The 23,847-nt window shown below is 38.3% G+C and overlaps 1 protein-coding gene across 2 annotated transcripts in view; it reads left to right on the top strand.

Annotated features, from left to right (window-relative positions):
• clip1a (CAP-GLY domain containing linker protein 1a) overlaps positions 1–23,847 on the top strand; it is a 53,986-nt gene that overhangs the window by 13,943 nt on the left and 16,196 nt on the right. Inside the window, exons 4-11 of one of the 2 annotated variants that reach the window (XM_081365958.1) lie at positions 3,501–3,625; positions 3,705–3,921; positions 4,604–4,801; positions 6,215–6,318; positions 7,066–7,126; positions 19,133–19,237; positions 21,249–22,139; positions 23,624–23,719. In XM_081365958.1, coding sequence (XP_081222084.1) covers positions 3,501–3,625; positions 3,705–3,921; positions 4,604–4,801; positions 6,215–6,318; positions 7,066–7,126; positions 19,133–19,237; positions 21,249–22,139; positions 23,624–23,719 — 1,797 coding nt within the window. The remainder of the gene's footprint in view (positions 1–3,500; positions 3,626–3,704; positions 3,922–4,603; positions 4,802–6,214; positions 6,319–7,065; positions 7,127–19,132; positions 19,238–21,248; positions 22,140–23,623; positions 23,720–23,847) is intronic. The other variant, XM_081365959.1, reaches the window with a different exon arrangement.

Below are 23,847 nucleotides of genomic sequence, written 5' to 3'. Positions count from 1 at the left end.
GCCCACGAATGACCCAGTCGCCCTCTTTATGTATTTCTTCCGGTTTCGATGCTCCCTCAGGTCATCGAACGGATCAGGGAGAACAAATGTGCAGTCCTCCTAATAGCCCCTCTCTGGCGGACCCAGACATGGTTCCCCGAGTTGAGGGCCCTCCATGTTTTGCCTCTTTAACAGGTACCCGGAAGGAGTCCTAAGCACTATCGCTGAGGCTAGAGCTCCGTCCACGAGACGCCTCTATGCCCTCAAGTGGTCAGTGTTCACCAGCTGGTGCTCAGCTCGGCACCTAGACCCCTACTCATGTGAAGTACCACTGGTACTTTAATTTCTACAAGAGCTACTGGACGCGGGTCGTACCCCCTCCACACTCAAAGAATGTGTGGCGGCCAGTGTTTGGGGTAACTCATTACAAGTAACTTGAGTTACGTAATCAGATTACTTTTTCAAGTAACTAGTAAAGTAATGCATTACTTTTTCAATATGCAATAAAATATCTAAGTTACTTTTCCAAATAAGTAACGCTAGTTACTTTTTCACATTTCTTGACTGACAGCTCTCCTGTCCCCATGTTGAAGGAAACAAAGTGAGGTGGTGGTGTGTGCGCTGTGTAAACATGATGGTTATTGTAGTTCTAGAGTAAATGTGAACTCACTGCTCAAAATAAATAAAAACAGTAAAATGCAATCTCAGAATTTTACTCAACTTTTATAATTAACTATTAAATTACACAAATATACTTTTGTGAATTTAATCTCACTTTATTAATGTCTTTGCTGCTGACCTTCAATGATCTAATTCAACCATACTAATAAGCAAAAATTACTTTATAAGATTTAGAAATAAGAGTGTTGAACTTCCTTCTCCTGTATATTATTGTTCTTTAATCCAGAACAGCAGCGCAGCTGAAAGGTTAGTTTGAGCGGCACCCTTTACTGTACAAGCGTAAATATACATTTCCTTCAGCCTGAGGCTTATTCAGTTCACGTTTGGTGTGAAAGGGACTTAACATTTGCCAAAATACTTTTTTTTACAACTTTTTTGTTGGTCTTGTTATTAAAAAAAAAAAAAGCAAGCCCAGCCCAGGTGAGAAGAAAAAGTAACGTAAAAGTAACGTAACACATTACTTTTCATAAAAAGTAACTAAGTAATGTAATTAGTTACTTTTTTGGGGAGTAACGCAATATTGTAATGCATTACTTTTAAAAGTAACTTTCCCCAACACTGGTGGTGGCCATAGCAGTCTTCCATGCTCCTGTGGCCGGCCAATCCTTAGAAAGGAACGACCTGATTGTACGCTTCCTCAAGGGGGCCAGAAGACTGAACCCGCCTCGTCCTCCCTCTATACCCTAATGGGACCTATCCATGGTCCTCAGGGCCCTTAGGGGACCCCCTTTCGAGCCGCTTCAGCCGGCTGACTTAACCCTCTTGAGACGGATTGGGCGGTACCGCCCAAAATGGCATCCTTTTACAAATGTGTAATTATCTTAAAAACTATTAATGATAGAGAGATGCGGTCTTTTTTGCCGTCCTCCTCAGATTCCGCTGAAAACAATGGTATATGGTATACACACTTCCTTGTTGCGTAATACCACTGCGTATAAGGCCAATGAAATCGATGTTGTTAGGAATATTCCACACGCAAAGACCAATGGAAAAATTGCCGCTGGGAGGAATATTTTTCTTACCCAATCAGAAGAAGGTTACCATGACTTATTCTAGCTAATCAGAGGACTCTGTAGCCTTCAAGGGGTGGTACTATAGTAAGTGATGTGATGCAAACAGCCGCGTCGAGTGGAGGAGACAGAGAGCGAACGGAGCAGTGTATTACACAGAGATTTATATGAGAGAGAGACAGAACGATTATAATATTTATATATATTAGCAATATTTAATATTTATAGCATATTAGCAATTATAGCATTATTATTTTATAGTTTTAGCACTTGTATGAAGGCAAGCAGTAAAAGATTTACCTCAGAACAAGCTCTGGAGCAATTACTGGAAAGTGACGAGGAGAAATCCGAAGCTGACAGCTTTTTGAAAAAACGCTGTATATAAAGTTCATTATTTCATTGTTCTTTACACTTTTTGATTGAACAATTACAAATATCTGTCTAGCAAAGGGTTTGAAAAATATATTTTTTGTTCAAAAACTGTTCACTATTGTTGTGTGAGGTGTGATTTTCAGTAATAAATGACTAAAATAACATTTTCGTTTTTGAAATTCTCTAGTTAATTGTAAATTTTGTACTCATACTTCCTTTATAAACACATTACATGCATTCTTATGTTAGCTTAGGGTCTTCTGAATCCATAGATACCAAACACATGCTGTTCCATCTCCATTACATATGGTTTATAAGCCCAAATGTAAAAATAGGGAAAACGGACCAAAAAGGGCTTAGTCCCCAGAGGGTTAAAGCCACTTTCGCTCAAGACCGCACTCCTGCTAGCCCTAGCATCGGTCAAGCAAGTGGGAGATTTGCAAGCGCTCTCCATGAACGCTTCCTGCCTTGAGTTTGGACCCAACGACTCCAAAGTCGTCCTCAAACCAAGACATGGCAAGACGAGACTTTGTCGGAAGACGATAGAGAATTAAGTCTACTCTGCCCCGTCACGGCTCTGAGTTTATATAGAGCATTCTGCCCCGTTCAGGCAGTCGGAACAGCTCTTTGTATGCTTTGGCGGCCGCACCAAATGGCTCCCAGTCACGAAGCAAAGATTGTCACGTTGGATAGTAGATGCTATCTCTTTGGCCTACGCCTCAATGGGCCTTCAATGCCTCATAGGCGTCAGGGCATTTGTGCGGCGGCCGGCTGGTCTTCGCCGTCCACATTTGTGAGGTTCGTTATGATTTACAACTCAAGATGAGCACCATGTTATATCCACTTAAAGTTGATGGTTCACCCAAAAATGAACATTCTGTCATCATTTACTCTCCTTCATGTCGTTCCAAACTCGTAAGACTTTCGTTCATCTTCAGAATACAAATGAAGATGTTTTGATGAAATCTGAGAGCTTTCTGTCCCTCAATTAACAGCTACGCAACTACCACTTTTTTACGCTTCAAAAAGTTCATAAAGAGTTAAAATAATATCTAAATTGAGCGGTTTAGTCCAAAAATTAAGACACTCGATCGCTTTATATGATGAACCGATTTAATTCAGGCTTTTATTCACATTTAAACTTTGATCAGCGAACATACACAGAAGCTCAACCAAACACGTGAACATACCTCATTGGTTCTTGCTGAAGCTCAAAAGTGATGCGTAACACGAGAATGAACCTCATTGGTTCCACATCAAGAGAACATGCTTGAGCTTCTGTTTACCACAACTGATGTGTGAGTTGATGAATGTTAATGTGAATAAAAGTATAGATTAAATCTTTGTTTGCTAATAACGTGTTTATGAAATAAAGTGAAGCTGCTGTTATAAATATTCCATAAGCACTGTTTAGGAATCCTGTGTATGTTAAGTTCCTTTTTCCTTCACATATTTTAGGTTGCTGGCTCGAAAGCTGGCGTAGTGCGTTTCTTAGGCGAAACTGATTTTGCCAAGGGTGAGTGGTGTGGAGTTGAGCTGGATGAGCCCTTGGGAAAGAACGATGGTGCTGTGGCTGGAACCAGGTACTGTGTCCTGTTCTTACATTAGCAAAGGTAGATTGTATTGAAAGAACGTTAGTATGATTAGTTTGTGTGTCATCAGGTATTTCCAGTGTCAGCCCAAGTATGGCCTCTTTGCACCAGTGCACAAGGTGACCCGTATAGGCTTTCCCTCCACTACCCCAGCGAAGGCAAAGACCACAGTGAGGAAGACGGCGACCACACCAGGAGCATTGAAACGCAGCCCTAGTGCCTCCTCCATCAGCTCCATGAGCTCTGTGGCCTCTTCTGCTAGTTGCAAGCCAAGCCGTACAGGACTGGTGAGTTACAAATGCCACCTCACATGCAAACCTATTTTTGGTTACTTATTATGGCCCTGTTAAGCATGCTAAAGCTGTGTAATTTTTGGGATACTAACAGCACCAAAATGGAATTGAAAAATCATTTCCCAAAATGGGTTTTGCCATCAAATTTTTTTTTTTTTATTGTTTGACAAACTCAATCGATTGAGCCAGTTGACAATTCAAATCGCCTAAACAAATAAAGCAAAGTTTTGATATCAAATTCATTGAACAATCTCATTATTTTAGGGAATCCAACGTACAAATGGCTTGCTTTATACCCAAATGAGATTTGTTATAAAATGCATTCATTGAACAATCTCACTATTTTAGTGTGCAGCTTTACTGGGAAACCAACATACGAATGGCTTGCTTTTTAGCAAGCAGAATACAGTGTTGTTAGTTTTCTTTTTTTTTTCTTTTCTTATTAGTTTTCATGCGGATCCGCATGAAAAGGGATCATTTTGTTGTATGTACGTGAAAAACACAAAGGAAAACCTTTTCCATTTTTAGTCCATTTACTGTCGCAAATGAAGGTCATGCTTGAACAATGGGCATGATGTTACTGCATTACTGAGACAATATGATACTGTACAAGTAAATGTAGGAAATACAGTATCTGATGTAGTTTTCAAGATCTTGATTGGATTTCTCTCTGAAGTTGACAGAGACGTCCACAAGGTATGCGAGGAAGATCTCTGGCACTACGGCACTACAGGAGGCCCTGAAGGAGAAACAGCAACACATCGAGCAACTCATGGCAGAACGTGACCTGGAGAGAGCTGAGGTTGCCAAGGCAACCAGCCATGTGGGCGAAGTGGAGCAGGAGCTTACGTTACTGAGAGAAGGCCAGGAGCAGGTTAGACCCAGCGATTTCTTTTTTATTTATTTGTATATTGATCAATTTATTAAATAATTGATGACGGGCCATTGAGTTGTGGAAAATAATGCAAACCTGAGGTGGTAATGCAGCCACAAGGCAGAGCAGGTTGTCAATTACATTTTTATGTGTTTTATTTAAAATAGCTTTTGTCCTTAAAACACTTTATTTTAAACACGTTATTTTATTACGCATTCCATCTCAGGCCTTCAGTGCTATTTCCAGAATTGCTATTTCCATTTTGAAATATGAAAATGTAAATGTGACATTTAAAAAAAAAAAAAATCTAAATTTTGAATAAAACAGAAGTAAACATTGTAACCAATGGCTGGGTGCAGAAACTGCTTAGACTGGTCTTACAAGTGAGTCATCCAACTCATTTCTTTAAGACTGGTCATAACTTGAAGTCAGTTGTATAAAAACATAGGTTGGGTTAATTTTAATCTGAAAAGTGAGACTAATTACTTGGTTAAATGCTGTTTAATCAAACTAGTTTTTAAGGCACAGTCTTAATGCAGTGGATGTGTAGATATATCTATACATAGATGCCTCATAGGCGTCAGCTAACAAGATAAAACGTTATCACAGTAAAAGTAAAAACAATAAAAAGTACCATAGTAAAAACCTGTTAATACATGTATAAAAACACCAACACATTCTCACCTGTAAAAGGTTATCCCATTTCTCCGGGAATTTAAATCTCGGTGGTTTCGCAACCTGAAAATGTGTAATGTTGTGGAATCATTGATTCTTGCTGTGAGTGATGACACGCTGACCCTCCAAGACGGCGGTGTTGGCGCGGTCGGATGTGGCATCTACATATACATTTCTATGGGTCCAACAGTGCACTCTGGTAAATCTGTGCACACTGGGAATCAAAAGACCAAGTAACACCATTTTACATACAGACAGTGAGTATGACATGAATACGACATTGAGGCAAACAGGATAGCATACTTTGAAACCTAGAAATGATTGTGGATGTCCAGTGACGGCAGAACTCTTCTCTCTGCATACAATTCACACAACTTGAATCCTTCGCACAGATGGACCATCATGCACAGAATACACGTTTTTATCCAGGCTTTAATGCACAATTCAGAAGAATTCGCCAGATTTTGTGCAGTTTGTGTAATTAAGTGCTTATTAGATATTCAAAGACTGATTTAAGTTAAATTAATGTGTATGTGCTGAATGCTGATGGTGTGTGGAAAAAAAAGTATCATAGCTTTTGGGTTTCTGTTATTAGACAAAACTGTTATAAACAAATGAAAAGGGAAGAACGGGCACTCCTGGAGTTTTAATAAGTCTCGCTTCCTTTTACAGCTATAGAAAAAATGAATGCAAGTTATAAAATTAGATTAATGTAGTTGTTTTGAATTGTTCATGTAGTATGTGTTGGAGGTTGATGCCAAAATGGACCAGCTGCGAGCGCTTGTGGAGGCTGCAGACAGACAGAAGGTGGAACTGCTCAACCAGCTGGAGGAGGAGAAGAGGTGTAGTATTATTCAACCCACTTATGAAGATCTAGTCAGAACACCCCATTATATCAATTAGAATTTTGGGGATTTTTATATATGTTTGCATACAGATGTACTTAGAGCTAATAGACACAATATTCATTGATAAAGAACATTGATATTGATTTTTGTCCAATAAAATGCATAGAATGAGAATCTCCCTCCTTTTAATGCCAGCAATTTCAAGCGATTTTTAAAGGGATAGTTCACCCAAAAATATATATATTTTTTTATTTAACTCATGAATTTCTTTCTTCTGTGGAAGACAAACGATATTTTGAGGAATGTTGACAACCAAACTGTTTTGGTGACCTCTAAAAAAAAAAAAAAAGTTTTATGTTTTTTAAAGACAGTAAATAAGGACTGTATTTGATGACTGTAAAATGATGACCACATGTTCATTTTTGGGTTAACTATCCCTTTAATTTGTTTGTTGTTGTTAATTGTTCTCCACAGAAGGTCATATATTCACAATCTCTGGTAACTTTATAAACTGACATTTACTATGACAATACAAGAAGTTATTTTAAGGTTATTACTGACATCTGGTCCCTTTTACTTTGGTTATAGTTTGTATATGCGCTCTGTATTATTATCCCTCATATTTGTTTACTTTTTTTTTCTTGCCCTTCAATGAAACAAAAATCTTACAAATACAACTTGCGTAAGAACTTAAAATGGAAATACAAGCTGAAAATGATAAAGAATTATTTTCCCAAACAGGAAGGTGGAGGACCTGCAATTTCGGGTGGAGGAAGCTTGCATTACCAAAGGAGATTTGGAGGTATTTTAAGATTTATGATTTTTGCTCTACATGTCTTAGATGATTCTTGGCTAAATTCAGAGAACACAAACTTCAAAGCTGCAGGTTTGCGTGCTGTGGGAAAACAGATATTTTTCACATTTTGAAATGTTTTCATGTATATTATTTATATATTATTCATTTGACAACAGAAACCCTAGAGTGTGACATATCTTGTTCAAAGTGCCCCCCCCACCCATTTCCTCCTCGTCACATGATCGTTCAGAATTTTAATCCCTGAAAAAAATTATCACTGTTTCCACAAAAAATATTAAGTGTCAAAAACTGTTTTCAACATTGATAATGATAAGAACCATTATTAATAATTGAGCATCAATAATAATTGACTATATATAATTGAACAGCAAATCAGCATATAACAATAATTTCTGAAGGATCATGAGACACTGAAGACTGAAGTAATGATGCTGAAAATTCAGTTTTAACATCAGGAATAAATTTCATTTTAAAATAGTAAAGTTATCTTAAAATGTAAGTATTTCACACTTACTCTTTAGTAATTTGAATTGCTGTATTGTTGATCAAATACTGTAAATGCAGCCTTGGTGACTTTCAAAAACATAAAGGAATAGTAGTGTATGTGTCATGTGAAGAAAGAACTATTCCCTGATTTGGATTTTGAGCCACATTAAGACGAGTCCACTTTTACCATAACAAGAAAGTTCTTGAATTTGAGTATTGTGATGATAAAGTGCTTTGTCCCAAGTTAACTTATACATGCATTTAAACATTTAGTCGTACACTTAAGCACCACATTGCCATGTTTGAAATACTTGGTTTCGAAATTGTTGGTTTCAGTCATGAAAGTGTCTAAATTGATGCTTCTTAAGGGTTGGTTCACCCAAAAATGACAATTCTGTCATTAATTGCTCACCCTCATGTCGTTCCAAACCCGTTAGTCTTTCGTTCATCTTTGGATCACAAATGAAGATCTTTTTGATGAAATATGAGAGATTTCTCTAGTTGCTTAAGCTGTCAATCAGGGGACAGAAAGCTCTTAGATTTCATTAAAAAGATCTTCATTTGTGTTCTGAAGATGAACAAAAGTCTTACGGGTTTGGAACGACATGAGGGTAAGTAATGTTTGAGTGAATTAACCCTTTAAATTGTTCTGATAGACCACTAAAATATAACCAAGCACTCACCTCATCTGCAGTTTTGTCATGTGTGGTTTATTTATAACAAATGTCATGCGAATGATACCCAACATACTAAATGAAGTGAATAGCTAAACTGTTATCAAAATGGCAAAAAGAAAACATGTATTTTAGTTCATACGATCTGGTCTTGTTTTCTCTTGTCCTGTTTGGGATGTTCTTTTGATATGTGTTTCCAGCCTTCATTATCATTCATTTGAGTTGTTTTCATGTCCTGACCTACTTATTTAAAAATAGCTTTTGGACTTTTAATCCATTCAGGAAACCTTTGGCAAATGATTTTAATAAAAAACCAACAGCAACATGCAAAATCAGCAACCTAGACAATGACTTTTAGTGCAGATGCTTTACATACTTGAACAAATTCCTCACCGTTTATCTGTTCTTGAGTCCCTTAAAATCAGAAATGTGACATTGAAAGACAAGTGTAGAATTTGCAGGAGGCAAGAAATCATATAGGGTGAGTTATTGTATAGTAGTGTTTTTTATTACGTCATAGCCAGGGGCCAGTTGCATAAACTTAGCCATTATGTTAAGCCAGTGTCTTAATAGCATGACCTACTAGCCGGCAGTCAAGGAACGGTTAGTCTTACTTTTCGGTATCAAATTAGGCCAATGTACGTTTTTATGTAACTGACTTAAAAAAAAAAGTTTGACTAACTTGTAAGACTAGTTTTAGCTCTGGTCATCCAAGTTGAATTTTTTTTTCTATCCATATGTACAGTGCATTCAAAAAGTATTCATGCCCCTCCTTTTTTTCCGCTCAGCTGCATCCTTTTTCTCTGGATCATCTTTGAGATTTACATTTATGCATTTGGCTGCTTTTAACATTTTATCAGTTCTTCTTCTGGGAATCGAACCCATGACCTTGTGGTTGCTAGCGTCATGCTCTACTGTTTGAGCTCCAAGGAAGCCAAAGATGTTTCTATACTTTGATTGGTGTCCACCTGTGGCAAGTTTCAATTGATTGGCCATGATTTAGAAACAAACCTGTATATACTACAAGGGTCAAAAGAACTGCATGGAGAGAACATTTCAGCTGTAAATTTAATATAAATTCTTTTCAAAACGTCTATTGAATCTTGACTTGACTATTGAGTTGTCTCGTGTGATTTGTTTCCCGCTTCAAAGGTTCTGTTAAGGGAACATTATGAGCATCGATGTTCCCTGGTTTTCACAGTGCATTATGGGACTATTTAGGAAGCTAACGTTTTAGTGCACCAGGATTTTGCGATTAAGTTTAAAATGGCCGACTCATTGATCAGTGCCTTGACTACTGAACTAGGGAGCTGATTGAGACGCACCCTTTTACTGACTGAGACAGATCAGACATGCAGTTACTTTTTATATTTAACAAATAATCCACAAAAGCCCTCACCCAACAAGCAAACTATGTGTAGAGTTTCTGTAAACGACTGCAAATGGAGAACCAGGCCTCATCAAGAAGAATCATCAAGATAAGATGGTTTTACAACTTAAAGAAATTCAGACAGTTTTGCTCACTTCACTTTGAAAGACAGGTAAAGACTTTCTAACTCTTATCTATTAAAATGATTTGATGTATAAACATGCATCCAATTTTCCTTTCTCATGGTTTTCGTTTTACATTGTTTTGCGTATGTATCGATTCAAACTCATTTGAAGGAATTATTCAGTATTGCACACTGTAGTTAACCAAGATCACATGTATAGGATGTTGGGTATCTATGAACTGCAATTTTAATTAATTTACATTACATTTTGCTAACTCTGTTACTTATTAGTATGATAAGAATATTAAAAATTTCTTCTCTTAACACCCAATCCAATTTCATATGCAAAACACCCTGCTAGAAGACAAAGGATCGTAAAATTCCTCTCCGAAAATACGACTCCTTATCGGCTCACTGACCTCTAGAGTGTGTGACATCCTCACATGTGGTCACCGATCACAAGGGGGATTCTGGGGATTCTGAGAAATTCTGATGTGAAGATGATGCTGAGCTAGAAGTCTTTTAAGGACCCCTAAGTTTGTGCCAGGTTACGGCCTTGTCTTTTCATTCATCAGAGATCCTCATTTTGGTTCTTTCTCATCAAGACAACTTCAGCAAAGATCAGCTGGAGCTTCATCAAATTGCATCAGATTCAAATGAGCGAGACATGCAAGTATCAAACTTAGTCTCATTATTTGATATATTAAGTATCCCATACCCCTTTGAATGAAGGGTGTGTTAGAACTAAGAAACTGATGGTTTGCTCAAGGCTTTTGATCTGCTGAATTTGTGATAACTTTTTTGCTTTCCTGTATTCTGCTTCAGCTCTCTTTCCATTGCTAAACTGTATGCATGAATGTGTGTGTATGTTAGATTAGTTAAACTGTGTACATTGTCACACATAAGGTTGTTTGTGGTTCATGCTCCTATAACTAATCATGCAGATTTTGGCTACATGCTCCGAGTACTGAACAGTAAGAAGGTTATATCCCATTACTCGGAAATGAACATTTTTAGAGTTCATAAACAATTAACAATGTTTGCTAGACAAACAGGTTAGTTGAGTGTGGTATTAATTCTCTACATCAAGTTAATTCTTACTGCTGATCTAAATATGTATACTTAATTATATCTTGGTGTATAATTAATTAATCATATTTCACTTTTGGGCTAATTTGTGCATGATTAAACAAAGGTTATGAGCTTAAACCACTGTCAGCCTAAAAGTGTGCATTTGATAATTTCTGTCAGTGTAGGACGCAACATGCAATACGCATGTAGGTTGCTGGCTTCTAAATGCAGATAAAGCGATAGCTTGAATTGACACCTCTAATGTAATTAAGGCCCTGTTTACACCTGGTATTAAGATGTGTTCTGGTCATTCGGATCACAAGTAGAGGAGGGAGACAAAATGTTTACACCTGGTGTTTTAATCCGTCTCTTTTGTCCACTTTCAACCACTTCTGTCCTGATTACTTTGAAGGGAGGGTTTATAGGCATGAAAATGTAAAATGTTGTCGGGATAATACATTTTTAAGGCCAGACAAGTAGTTTATTGAGGGTTGATTTGTAAAGAATGACTACAGCCCCTGCGCACATATATATTCAAACGCGCATACCTATGGACTGAGCACGTAATGCGCATGTGCACGACGTCTGCGTTTTCGCAGGTTTGCGTTTTTGAGGTTTGCGCAGAGAATAACGGATAATCGTTTGCACCTTTGAACCTATTTCAGGGAGTGTGTTCCCGAGACACCAGCCACTGTTTTGTGCGGATGGGCGGCCGGAGCGCATTAAGGGTTTTCCTGTTAGAACGGTGTTGTGTTAGCAGCCCCTAAGTTAATAACTAATGGTCTTCGCAACGGAAGTGAATCAATCAATCAATCAAAACTAACTTTAGCTGGACAATAACTTTATCCTAGAGCTGTTGTAAAGCCTAAACAATCTGTTACGGTAATTTCCTATTATCACTGTAAAGCTACTTTGAAACAATCCATATTGTTAAAAGCGCTATATAAATGAAGGTGATTTGACTTTTATCAGATCGTTTGATCTAATGGACAAAAAAAGCTCATGCAATTTATATATGAACACGCCCGGAGGCAACGGAAAAAACATATGGAGAGCATCAGCTTTGGTTTCTGCTCTGACAGCCGCAAGACCACGCCGAACGCTGTGAGTGTGTGTTGGAAATCAGGAATGATGAGAGAACATTGTGCTTGGTACATTTTTCGTCTTCAAAGTCAAACCAAACTTAGGTTTTCAGCCAACAAAGTTTAAATCCCGTCTTGCTAGCACGCCTCCCATAATGTTTACGCGTCTATTGTGGCTGTTTGAACACATTCGACCACATGAGCATCTGCACTACAAAAGCAATCCAGTTGAATGCATTTTTGACTACCTCTGGAAGTGGTCGAAAGTGGACAAGCTCAAAACATTTTAGACCCCGTTTACACCTGTATTTAGCATTGTCCACTTGTGATCTGATCGACCAAAATGCATTTAATACCAGGTGTAAACAGGCCATTAATGAGTCTTAATGCATTTCAGCATATGTTCAAATGGTATCAGTGGTTAAGGTTAATCTGATCTTAGTGAATAAACCCTAATATCAGTGTTAAAGCGCAATTCTGTTCTGACAAAGTAATCTCAGCTCTGCTGCATGTATAAACTGTACCAGAATGAATTATTCTGCTTTGGTTGATGAAATCCCTATTGCATAATTTCTTAAAGGGGTCATATAATGGTACATGCACTTTTACAAGTTGATTGCACTGAAATGTCTGTTGGCAGTGCCTGTACACAACCATCATATCATGATAAAAATCCATCCAGTGGTTTTGTTTTAATCTCCTTATATGTTTGACCCTCTCTGAAATCAAGCTGTTCGATATTGTGACGTCATAATATCCAACGCCCCTCCCGCTATTGTGATTGACAGCCGTGTTTCAACACAAGACCCGCCCTGAGCGAGCTGTGACAGCCGTCATAGTAGTCCGCCATTGTTGATATGCTGGAGCAGAATGGCGTCTAAGCGATTGTGGTGTTCTGTTCTTAGATGTAATAGGGAACACAACACAGCAGTCATTTGGATGTTCCTAAATCCGAGCCGTTGAAGATGCAGTGGCTGAGTTTTGTTTTTGAAGCGATATGCCCAAAGGATTGACGCGGGGATTCCCTCACGGGGATTCCCCACGATCGTCCATGCTTTCATGTTTGCGCGAATCATTTCACACCAGACAGCTTTACAAACGAGAAAAAACGGATCGGTACCAACGTGTTCCTGCTGAACCTCCAGAAGATGTGAGTGTAATGTTTTATTAACCTTTATATTAGTATTTATATTAATCTTTGCGAAATTTGCAAACCTTGCTGCAGGCTTCACGATGAATGCATCTAAGGTTTACACTCAGGGTACATTACGGCATGTTTTCTATGTACGACGTTCTCAATATAATTCATAATCCCACGTTTATAATGAACAACGCGTGGTTATTGTGTTAGAAACGGTGTACGCACGCACAGAACAGAGGGGCGGGGTGAGCAAAGCTCATTATCATTTAAAGACACATGCACTGAAACGGCGTGCTGAAAACAGAACTGTTTTTGACCAGGTAAAATTAGTGTTTTCTTACAATACTAATGAGAATTTTTAATTAAAGTATATTACAAACTTTTAATTTAGACCCTAAAGAATCATATTAGCTTGTACAAAAATGGCATTATATGACCCCTTTAATCTGTTCAGTACAGTGTAATATAGAAGGTAGATTTGAACAATGTTCCTCATTCTACATAATAAAGGCCTTCTAAATTATGGTTAGATCGATTCATTCATTTAAATTGACTGCATATCTACCTGGTTATTACGATTGTTTCACTTGTCAAATGGAATTAAATTTGTAAAACTGTGCCTCGTTATTTGTGTGTAAGGGCACGTAACTGTGTATGCTTAAGCAAGTGTTAAATAATGGTAAAGCCTTGTAACTGCTCCTTAAACAAGTACCAGAAAACCAAAAGCATTAGTAAAATTTGGATTTTAACGAATGTAAGAACAAAGTGGTGCATTTCTGAAATTGAAAGCGGCACATGTTAATGAACTGTGTGTGCCTTATTTGAAAGCACCCCTTCACTTAAGATAAGCTACTTAGTGGTCCTAAGACATAAGCCAAACTATTACCATTGCAAATTAGCATTGTATGCTTAACTTTAAATGCAGCTTGTGTGAATGCAGTGTGAAGTGAATACCCATCTCCTCTCAACCTACTCCCTGGTTCCTGATTTTCTCTGTTCTTATATTTAATTATTCTCAGCTAATTTTCACTGTAACCTTTTTAGGTGCATTCCTTCCTGAATGCTAGTTACTATATTATACATTCAATTAAATTGAACTGTGTAACGGGAGAAGAATTTTCATTGTTATTGAGGATGTTTAATAGCACCCTGGTCTACTCCACTTTGAGGATGGGAACACATGTGTCATGGAAGCTGAAAACGCAGCAGCCTTGACCAAACATGGAGTGATGCCCATCATTAACTTAACAGTTGAGAACCAGTACTATTGATTATGCCCAATTTCAGATTATTCCCCTGTTTTATTAGTGGCATTCAGCAATTTTTAAATCTTTATTAGCTTTTTCTTGTTCTAGTACGGTTTCATTGTCTTATTGAACCTCAAAAGGAACTTGACATACTTTCCTTCTTGATTTTGTTTATTTGCAGCTGTTGCTCTAATTTTATGACCCTGCTACACAAGCAATCTAAATGATTGCTAAGGCATAACTATAATTTTGAGCACCACTAATAAACAATCTGAATAGGAAAGCTATCCACTTCCTTTTGCTTTCTCCTCTTCGTTTCTTCAGAGACCAAGCCTTTGTTGAACCATCAGTAAGTTCTGTGTTTTAATTTGACAATAAGAACAGTCTTAAGTCAATAATTAAACCCCTGCTTACACCTCTTTCAGCAAATCTTTTCAGATTCACACTAATCTTAGCATCCTGCTATCCACAGCTAAGATACTAATATTCGAGTACGCACTTTACTTGTTAACCACACCTGATAAAACTTAGCTGTGCGTTATACACCTAGCTACCCCACTACACCTTTTGCTCCAAAGTCTGTTTGGTCTTGCATTAGTCTCTTTCCACTTACTCTCACCACAAGTGTGCCAGAATATCACAGGTGCTCAACCTAACTGTCCAGATGGGAGAATTGGAGGCCTGGCAAGGCCTTATGAGGAACATCCTTCTACCCAGGTGTGCTGACGACCCACAGCACCAGAGCCAAAAGCAACTGGACAACGAGGGAAGGGGACTAATGACACACGACCCAAGCGAGGGTTACAACCACACAGAGCTGACCAAGGTTATCATCTCCTTAGCCCACAACCTCATGGATCTGAAACAGGGGGTAAACAACCTCATGCAACAGATCAGAGAGTCCCGCAAGGAGCTGACACCTCCTCAAAGACACACAGACCAGCTAGAGATAGAGGCTCAGGCCAGACACAAAAACCCTGACGAAATCAAAATGCTTCAAAAGACTCTGACAACTGCTGAACAACGAGATCAGCTGGAAAAATCACTTTTTCACAAAGAGTCACTGTTAAAAACAGCAAATTCTGAACTTTTGGACAAAGACGCCAGAATTGGGGCCTGTGAAAGTCACCTGAAAACATCCAGAGCTAGAATTGAAGCTCTGACGCAGCAGCTGGACAACAGTGAAGATGAACTTGACATGGTCCAAAGAGAACTGAGACACTCTTAACTGCTGCAAAAGGATTCAAAGCTGGAGAGACATCTCATCCCCCCACATGCGATCAGCAGAGCAAACTCACCCAACCATGACACAAAGGTGGGGGGTGGGTTTCCTGAAAGCCTCTACAACCACCAGAGAAAAAGGATTAATTCAGAGGAACCCTGAAATGGCACTTGGAGTGTCCGTCAAAGACCTCAACAAATTAGCTAGAAAAGTCTACTCTGCACCAACGTCTGCAGGAGACCATGATGTCCACAAACGCACCATTGACTTCCACCTGCAAATGATGGCCAATTTGACCGCCCGAGACACATTCTGTCTGCTTTATCCCAAGATGTCAGAGGTTCTGAGGAACATCCAAAATTCCCAGCTGACACCAGAAGGCACAAAGCATCTCTACAACGCAAAGTCCTTCAGTAAAAACGTACAAGATCTTCCAGTCAGCAGAGGATGGAACCGTCACCATGGTACAGATCGACCGCTGGGAGAGACCAAATTCTTCTGGAAATATACCCCAGAAATCTCACTGGATATCCAGCAGCAGTCGACAGCAACATCCACCTCAACACTCTTCAAACAGGTACAAATTGGAGGCTGTATTAAGACAGCCAGTCCTGCCTCCTCCTGACTTACAGGAGCTGCTGATAGTAATGAGAGCTCCTTGAACAGAACTCACCTGAGGACTACTGGGAAGAAAGAACTTCTGAATCCTGGCAGGACGACAGGTGACAATGTCTCGACACCTGCTGCATCGACACCTGTAGCACAGCCTGGACACCTAAACCTTGCGACAGCCTACGCCATAACCTGAGAACAGCATCAACCACGACTGTGGGAGGCACGAATCACCAGAGAGCCCACCAGACGCCATTGCTCGCTGTTGTCTACAGGTCAGACAACAATGTGCGAAAAGGGGGAATGTAGTGACTGAGACAGATCAGACACGCAATTATTTGTTATATTTAACTAATAATCTACAATACCCCTCACCCAACAAATAAACTATGTGTAGAGTTTCTTTAAACTACTCCCAAAACTGCAAATGGAAAACCAGGCCTCTGGATACCATTGCAGCAATGACAAATCATCAAGATAAGATGGTTTTACAACTTAAAGGAGTTTAGAGAGAGTTTCACTCATTTCACTTTGAAAGACAAGTAAACCCTTTCTAACTCTTTATATTCTATATATAAAATTACTTGATGTATAAACATGTATCCAGTTTTCCTATCTCAGGATTTTCCTTTTACATTGTTTTACGTGTACATCAAAACTAACTAATTTTGCGTATACATCAATACTAACTAATTTTAAGGAATTATTCAGAATTGCACACTGTTGTTAATGTTAATTAAGTACATGTCTAGCATGTTCATATTTATTTACCTAACATTTTGCTAACTCTGTTACATATTAGTATGATAAGAATCTTAAAAGTTACTACTTTTAACACCCAATCTATGAAAACACCCTGTTAGAAGACAAAGGATCTTTAAGTTTTGCTCGTAAAATACAACTCCTAATTGGCTCACTAGAGTGTGTGACATCCTCACATGTGGTCAAATTCTGATGTGAAGATGATGCTGAGCTAGAAGTCTTTTAAGGACCCCTAAGTTTGTGCCAGGTTACGGCCTTGTCTTTTCATTCATCAGAGATCCTCATTTTGGTTCTCTCTCATCAAGACAACTTCAGAAAAGATCAGCTGGAGCTTCAACAGAGTAGATTGCAACAGGACACATTATTCAATTTTTACTCCGACATGTGTATCAAACTTAATATATCAAGTATCCCATACCCCTTTGAATGAAGGGTGTGTTAGAACTAAGAAACTGATGGTTTGCTCAAGGCTTTTGATCTGCTGAATTTGTGATAACTTCTTGCCTTCCTGTATTTTGCTTCAGCTCTCTTTCCATTGCTAAACTGTATGCATGAATTTGTATGTATGCTAGATTAGTTAAAGTGTTTAGTTATTTAATAAAGTGTTCTTGTCACATGTAAAGTTGTTTGTGGTTCATGCTCGTATACTGGAGTCCCTAATCATGCAGATTTTGGCTACATGCTCTGAGTAGTACTGTACAGTAAGAAGTTATTTCCCATATCCCGGCCCGGAAATGAACATTTCTTAAAATTACACACACAAAAAAAAATGAACAGGGCTGCGTTTCCCAAAAGCGCTGTAAGCGCAAATTGATCGTGGAACAATTGTCACTAATGGTTTCTACGGTCAACTTATCTTATGATGCTTTGGGGAAACGCAGCCCTGGTTAGTTGTTTGTGGTATTAATTCTGCTTCATACGAGTTAATTCCTACAGATTATCTAAATATTTATAATTAGTTATAGTTCATTCATATTTCCTTTTGAACTATTTTGCGACACCCTGGATTTTGTTGCAGCACAGATCTCAGGAAGGCCATTAAAAATAACCTGATGGTCATACTGATTGAGCTTTGGAGCTTGTGGAGAGATACAAGAAAGCCTGCTGGGAATTAGCAAAAAAAAAAAAAAAAAAGTAGCTCTTTATTTTACAGTCCTGTTCCCCATACTGTACTTATTATAGTAATTGCAATAACTGGGCAATAACTAGGTGTGCCCACCCCTAAACCTAACCTGATCCCATGTAGTTACCTTATATTACCCTGTACTTTCATAGGTAAGTACACTGTAAGTACATGTGATCTGATGAACCTCAGTTCTAAACATCATGTCTGGAGGAAAACCGGCTTTGCTTAGTGCCTATGGTGACTAGAGTGTAGATTAATGTGAAAAAAATGAAGACATTTTAGCATAAGGCTGCAACACCACAATGCTAAAAAATGAAGGGGATTGAATACTTTCTGAATGTATTGTATATAAACACAGTTGTAGCAACACTAACAGTATGTGTAAAATTGTTTCACTGTTCTAAATTAACAAAGGTCAGTTGTTATAGAAGTGAATTTATATAAAAAATTAAGTATAAAGCAAAATTACCAACTTTTCTGAAGTCCATTATCAAGCCCACACAATGTACATGGTGTTATTTTGTTTTATTTTTTAGTCTTTTTTTTTTTTTTTTTTAAGGAAATAAATTATGAATTATTCTGTAAAATGCCATAAGTCACTCACTAACCTAGGTGAAGGTCTCGTTGTGTTTTTTTTTTTTTCTTCTTCTTCTAAGATTAGTATAATTAAGTTTCATTTGATTTAGTGCTTAGTTATTACTGGACAAACTAAGTTATCAGATTTTCCTCCCCCCATTGTTCCTTTGCTTTTTGTTGTGGTCAAAGTACCATTTTTGTTACTGTTCCTAACCCTCAGTCACTATAATACTGCATGGCATTAAGTTTCTGGTGTTTTTATTAATTTGGCCATCATCAGCATGTCCTTAAGCATTGACCAGATCTCTGCTGCAAAGTTTCCTCACACTTTCCTCAGCTGTGGCATTGATCTGACTTGCATTCATCACAACACCATCCTTCTCTTTTTCTGCGTTACATTTCCACAACTTTCCTCCTCACCCCTCATCTTTCTGCATCAGGCTGGCATGTGATGGTGGCACTGGTTGTGTTTCTTCCTCTCCCCTTTCTGTACTAACAGACGCAGACGCAGCTGGAGCATGCCCTCCTTAAGGAGCTTGAACAGAGTCTTCTCTTTGAAAAGACCAAAGCTGACAAACTTCAGAGGGAGTTAGAAGACTCTAGGGTAATGGAGCTTCACCTGGGCTACGGGTCAAGGATCACTGAAGATATGTCACAGGAGCTGCAGTGCTCACTCGAAAAAAATATTTAGGCCTAAATTTAAGATGTATGGATTTAAATTGCATAAAAAATGTCCATCTCTACACACATAGATGGAAACATCTATTAACTAATACTCTTAATGTTGATTCATATATGTCAGTCATACATAAATTAAACATAATTAATCTGAATGTGTTTTAAATGCACAATAACCAGATTTATATATTTATCGCCAGTAGATCAAAATTTTCATTCGCATTATTTTATATTGCTTATTCCACAGCTAGCCATATTTTAACCATGTTCAAACTTTTTAACTGAAAATATTTATTTTCACAATGAACGTATTTATGCTGATTCTAATCAATTTAAATTAATTGTATACATAAAATTAGATGCAAATAGTTAATAAACTATGGCTTGATTTTTCGAGTGCAGAAATCTTACCTGTTTCTTGTTCAGGTTTGACTGACATATATTTATCACAATAAGTTTATTATTTTAATAAACTGCTAAAACTGTGTAATCCAAATGGATGGGAATTTTTATAAGCAATTCAAATTATAAATCTTAAATTTAGGCCTAAATATATTTTGAGTGCCCCAGCTAAGAAGTTTTTTTTCTTCTTCATGTCAGGGTGTTGCAGGGATCTTCACTGCATGTTGTTCAATTATTCCAATTAATAACTAATTTGATGAATGATTACTAACACGCACTAAATTTCCCATTGCTGCAGTTTCATTGTGCTGTCTTAATATACTTACATGTATAGGAGAACACAAATTTGTTTTTATATCAGGGTTCCCACAGTTTTAGAAAACAAGAAAAATTCTCCCATGGAAATGAGCACAACCTTAGAAAGTTGGATAGGGAATATACTTGCTAGTATTTTTTTTCTCTGCTCTAAAATGTTTCATATTGCTATTAGGGAGTGGTTGTGTAGATCCAATAGTTAAAGCTTTTTATTTAGAAATAAAAACTGGCGTACAAATAGAAATCTGCCCAACAATGATCAAAACTTGATCCTGCAACCATCAAGTGTCAACTGACAAGCTCCTGAAAATCAATTTAAGTGTGGGAACCCTGTTAGATTATTCATTTTGGGGTTAATGATTGTTCCCATTCTTGTAAAGACTTTATCCCATCCCATTCAATCCCAGATTTCTTGTTTCAATGATTTTTACTTAGTACTACAGCTTAAGGCCTTGACACACCAAGCCTGATGGTAGGCCAAAGTTGGGCTGTTGTTAAGTGTTTGTCAGCTCAGCTTTTGTGGTGTGTTTTGCACCGTCGGCACAGGTCAGACTCTGTTGGAAGCTTTTTGGCCAATTGAGCATGTTGAATCAGCGTCTGGCAGTCGGTGGAAGATATCACTCTGATTTGGCTCTTCAGTTATCGAAAGTGCATTAAAAAAAGCAAGCAAAAAATTAAGTCAAGAGGGCACACACAGTAGGCTCTTCTAATTTTACATGGTCAGCTTATCTGAGCATTTTAATACAGGAAAATGTTCGCAACGACATTGCCGTTTGGAAGGAAGAACGTAATCAACATGATTCATGTTCAAAATGGTAAGCAAATGTTGTTTGTATATCTGCAGTCCTAGTTTCGGTTTTCTTTTTTGAATGACGAATGCTGACTACTGCCTCCTGCTGGTATAAACCATTTGTTCCTCTTACGCAAGCGCAGAAAGCACGTGCTAGTTGGCCGTTGGCTGTAGTCTTTGCGGTGTGTTCAAGTGCAACTTTTTGGCACAGAAATGGTGACGCAATGCATACACAGTTTGCTTTTATCGCCACTAGTTCTTTGATGTCGGTTTGGTGTGTCATGGCCTTTAGGTTAACTTAATTTCTATGAAAATTTCTAATTATCCACATCTTCAAACCTGAAAAGATGATCATATTCATACCGTCATATAAGTTCTCAATTATCCATACAGCATGTATCGTTAAATAAAAAACTATTTTTCCTTTTAGGTGGCCACAGTCTCTGAGAAGTCTCGTATCTTGGAGTTGGAGCGGGATCTTGCGTTGAGGGATAAGGAGGTTGCTGCTCTTCGTAAGCCATTGGAAGCTGTACCAGGGCAGGATGGGTTTCCAGACTCTATCGTGGCTTCTCTCCAGGAGGAGCTCTGTTCCCTCCGTACACAGCTGGCCGCTCAGAGCGACAGTCACCAAGCAGAGCTGTCATCCTTGCGTGAGATGCTTGAGTCTCGAGAGAAAGCACATGGCGAGTCCTTGTCACAGCTCCAGTCAGCCTCAGGTCACTTGTCGAAGGATAATGAGAAGCTTTTAGGTCAGCTGGCAAAATCTGAGGAAGAGAACTCAAAAATCATTGAGCAGTGGCGTGCTAAACTAGTATCAGCAGAGGCCTCACACCAGCAAGTCTTGGAGGAGCTCAAAGCCTCCCATGAGGCAGGTGAAACCGAGCTACGTAATGCTCTGGAACAGTTGAAATCGACACACAAACTTGAGCTTGAGGAGCTCACTAACAAGCATGCTTCTGAAGCCGTGGGGAGCACGAGTGAAGCCAAAGAACACAAGGCACAACTCCTGAGAGTCACTGAAGAGAACGAACGACTGATAGAAACGCTACGCACCAATCTGGAGAAGGTGGAGGAGCAGCACCTGGTGGAAATGGAGGATGTCTTGGGAAAACTTCACAATGCTGAGATCAGGGTGAAAGAGCTAGAGGACACCGGAGTTAAGTTAGGCCAGCAGTTACATGAAAAGGAGCAAGAAGCTTTGGAGCAAAACACAGCCCTTCAGACTCTGCAGTCACAGCACAGTCAAGGAAACCAAGAGATGCAGAGGTTATTGACCAATATAGAAGAGGCAAAAAGTAAAGCCAGATCTCAGGAAGAAAAGGTAGGCCTTCATGTCCATTTGTCCCACGACTACAGGACCGTATTATACACAGTATGCGTGTAGAACATGCATAACAAGGAATTTAAAATTTGACCACTGAACCTCTCACCTAAACTATTTTGTTTAATTTCAGTTTTGTTTGGGATTTTATTTAGGAATGATAGGTTTTTGAGTACTTGGTCATGCCCACAGTTTAAATGGCCCTGTTATAGCCGTTCAAATAGTAAAGTTCAACATTTTTTTTTGATAATTATCGGTCTAGGGAGTCCAGAGATTTGTACTATTTGTGCTTGTGCGAAAAACCTAGTACTGGATTCTAAAATTATTTTTTAAAGTAATCTCAAATATTTAACAAACAATTTGATTGGCAGCAGTGGTTCTTGAGGCAAAGTTGTTCAGAATGAGGAGATATAAAATAAATTGTGTATTAATGAAACATCACATAATATACAATCATTTACACCCCATGTAAGTTGTGATCGCAACCCTGGTGGCCGATTTCTTCACATATCTTTGGAATCGATCTGCCTCTGTTAACCTTGTCTAATAGTTAAGGGTCAGTTATTGGATACATTTGATAAGTCATTCTCTTCTCACCTTCCATTCACGGGGTCAGGGTGCGAGGTGGAATTTAGCTAGTTTTCTAGACATTATTCTGGTTAGCTAGCTACTATCAAGCACATCCTGCTCTCCATTTTCTCATTCATTCAATTTTCATTCATCATCTCTTTATCATCGTTCTTTATCATATTCTCTATCTTTTGACACGTTAAATCTTCGCATGGAAACTAGGGCTGTCAAGCTTAGTGATTAAAAGAAGTTCCGTAGGACTCGTATGCAGAAATATTTCCATCCGCCATAGTTCTTAAATTTTAATTTCAGTTTGCACACATTCAAGGTGCATTGAGTCAGAATGGACATCAGTACTGTCAAATGACAATTTATTTTTTTCATGTTTAGCAATACACCAGGTTTTGCTTGGTCCTGTAGTAAAAAGTGCGATACATTCATTCATTTTTATTGTTTGATCATTTCATGTGTCAGATCAAAGCATTGTGCATAATAGGGCTGCATGATTAAACAAAATAAAAATGAAATCGCAATATGGTTGAGTGCGATTAAATCGCAAATTATTACATTAATTGCAATTTAAGGAGGTAAATATACGCGCTGCGTGTTTCAGAGTGAAGCGCAGCACTTTGTTCATTTACACGTGAGCAGCTCATTATCCTCCGGGGTTTGCAGCTTCTCCGAGTTGCTCGGTTCGCAACACAATTGTTATCAGAAAAAAAATCCCAAAACTGTGCAGCCCTAGTGCATAATACATCATGTTAACATTACCAGTGTTCTGAGATTTTATTTTCCATAATAGTCACAGTCCACTTTGTATGACTGGCACTTGTCTTTGTGAGTTTTTGTGTGTAACATTACTCATGTTTTGTCCCCTATCATTTCCCTTCATTATGTGGTACACCTTATTTTAGGTCATTGGGTTGAACTCAGAACTAGAGGTTAAACAGCAAGAGTTGAATGGCCTGTTGCAGGAAAAGAGCACTTTGGAGCAAGAAGTTAGTGTGCTGGTAAGTAACTCTATGGAAATTGAAAGTATCTCATGAGAAAAATTATTTCAGCAAAAGCACTAAAGTAACTGAAAATTAAAGTACTTTAAGGTATAGTTCATCCAAAAATGAATATTCTTTCATCATTC

Source organism: Scardinius erythrophthalmus (genome assembly GCF_964197995.2).
Source record: "Scardinius erythrophthalmus genome assembly, chromosome: 5".
NCBI classification, from domain to species: domain Eukaryota; kingdom Metazoa; phylum Chordata; class Actinopteri; order Cypriniformes; family Leuciscidae; genus Scardinius; species Scardinius erythrophthalmus.
Note: the sequence above shows the minus strand (reverse complement) of the source record. Positions and strands in the feature narration are given on the sequence as shown.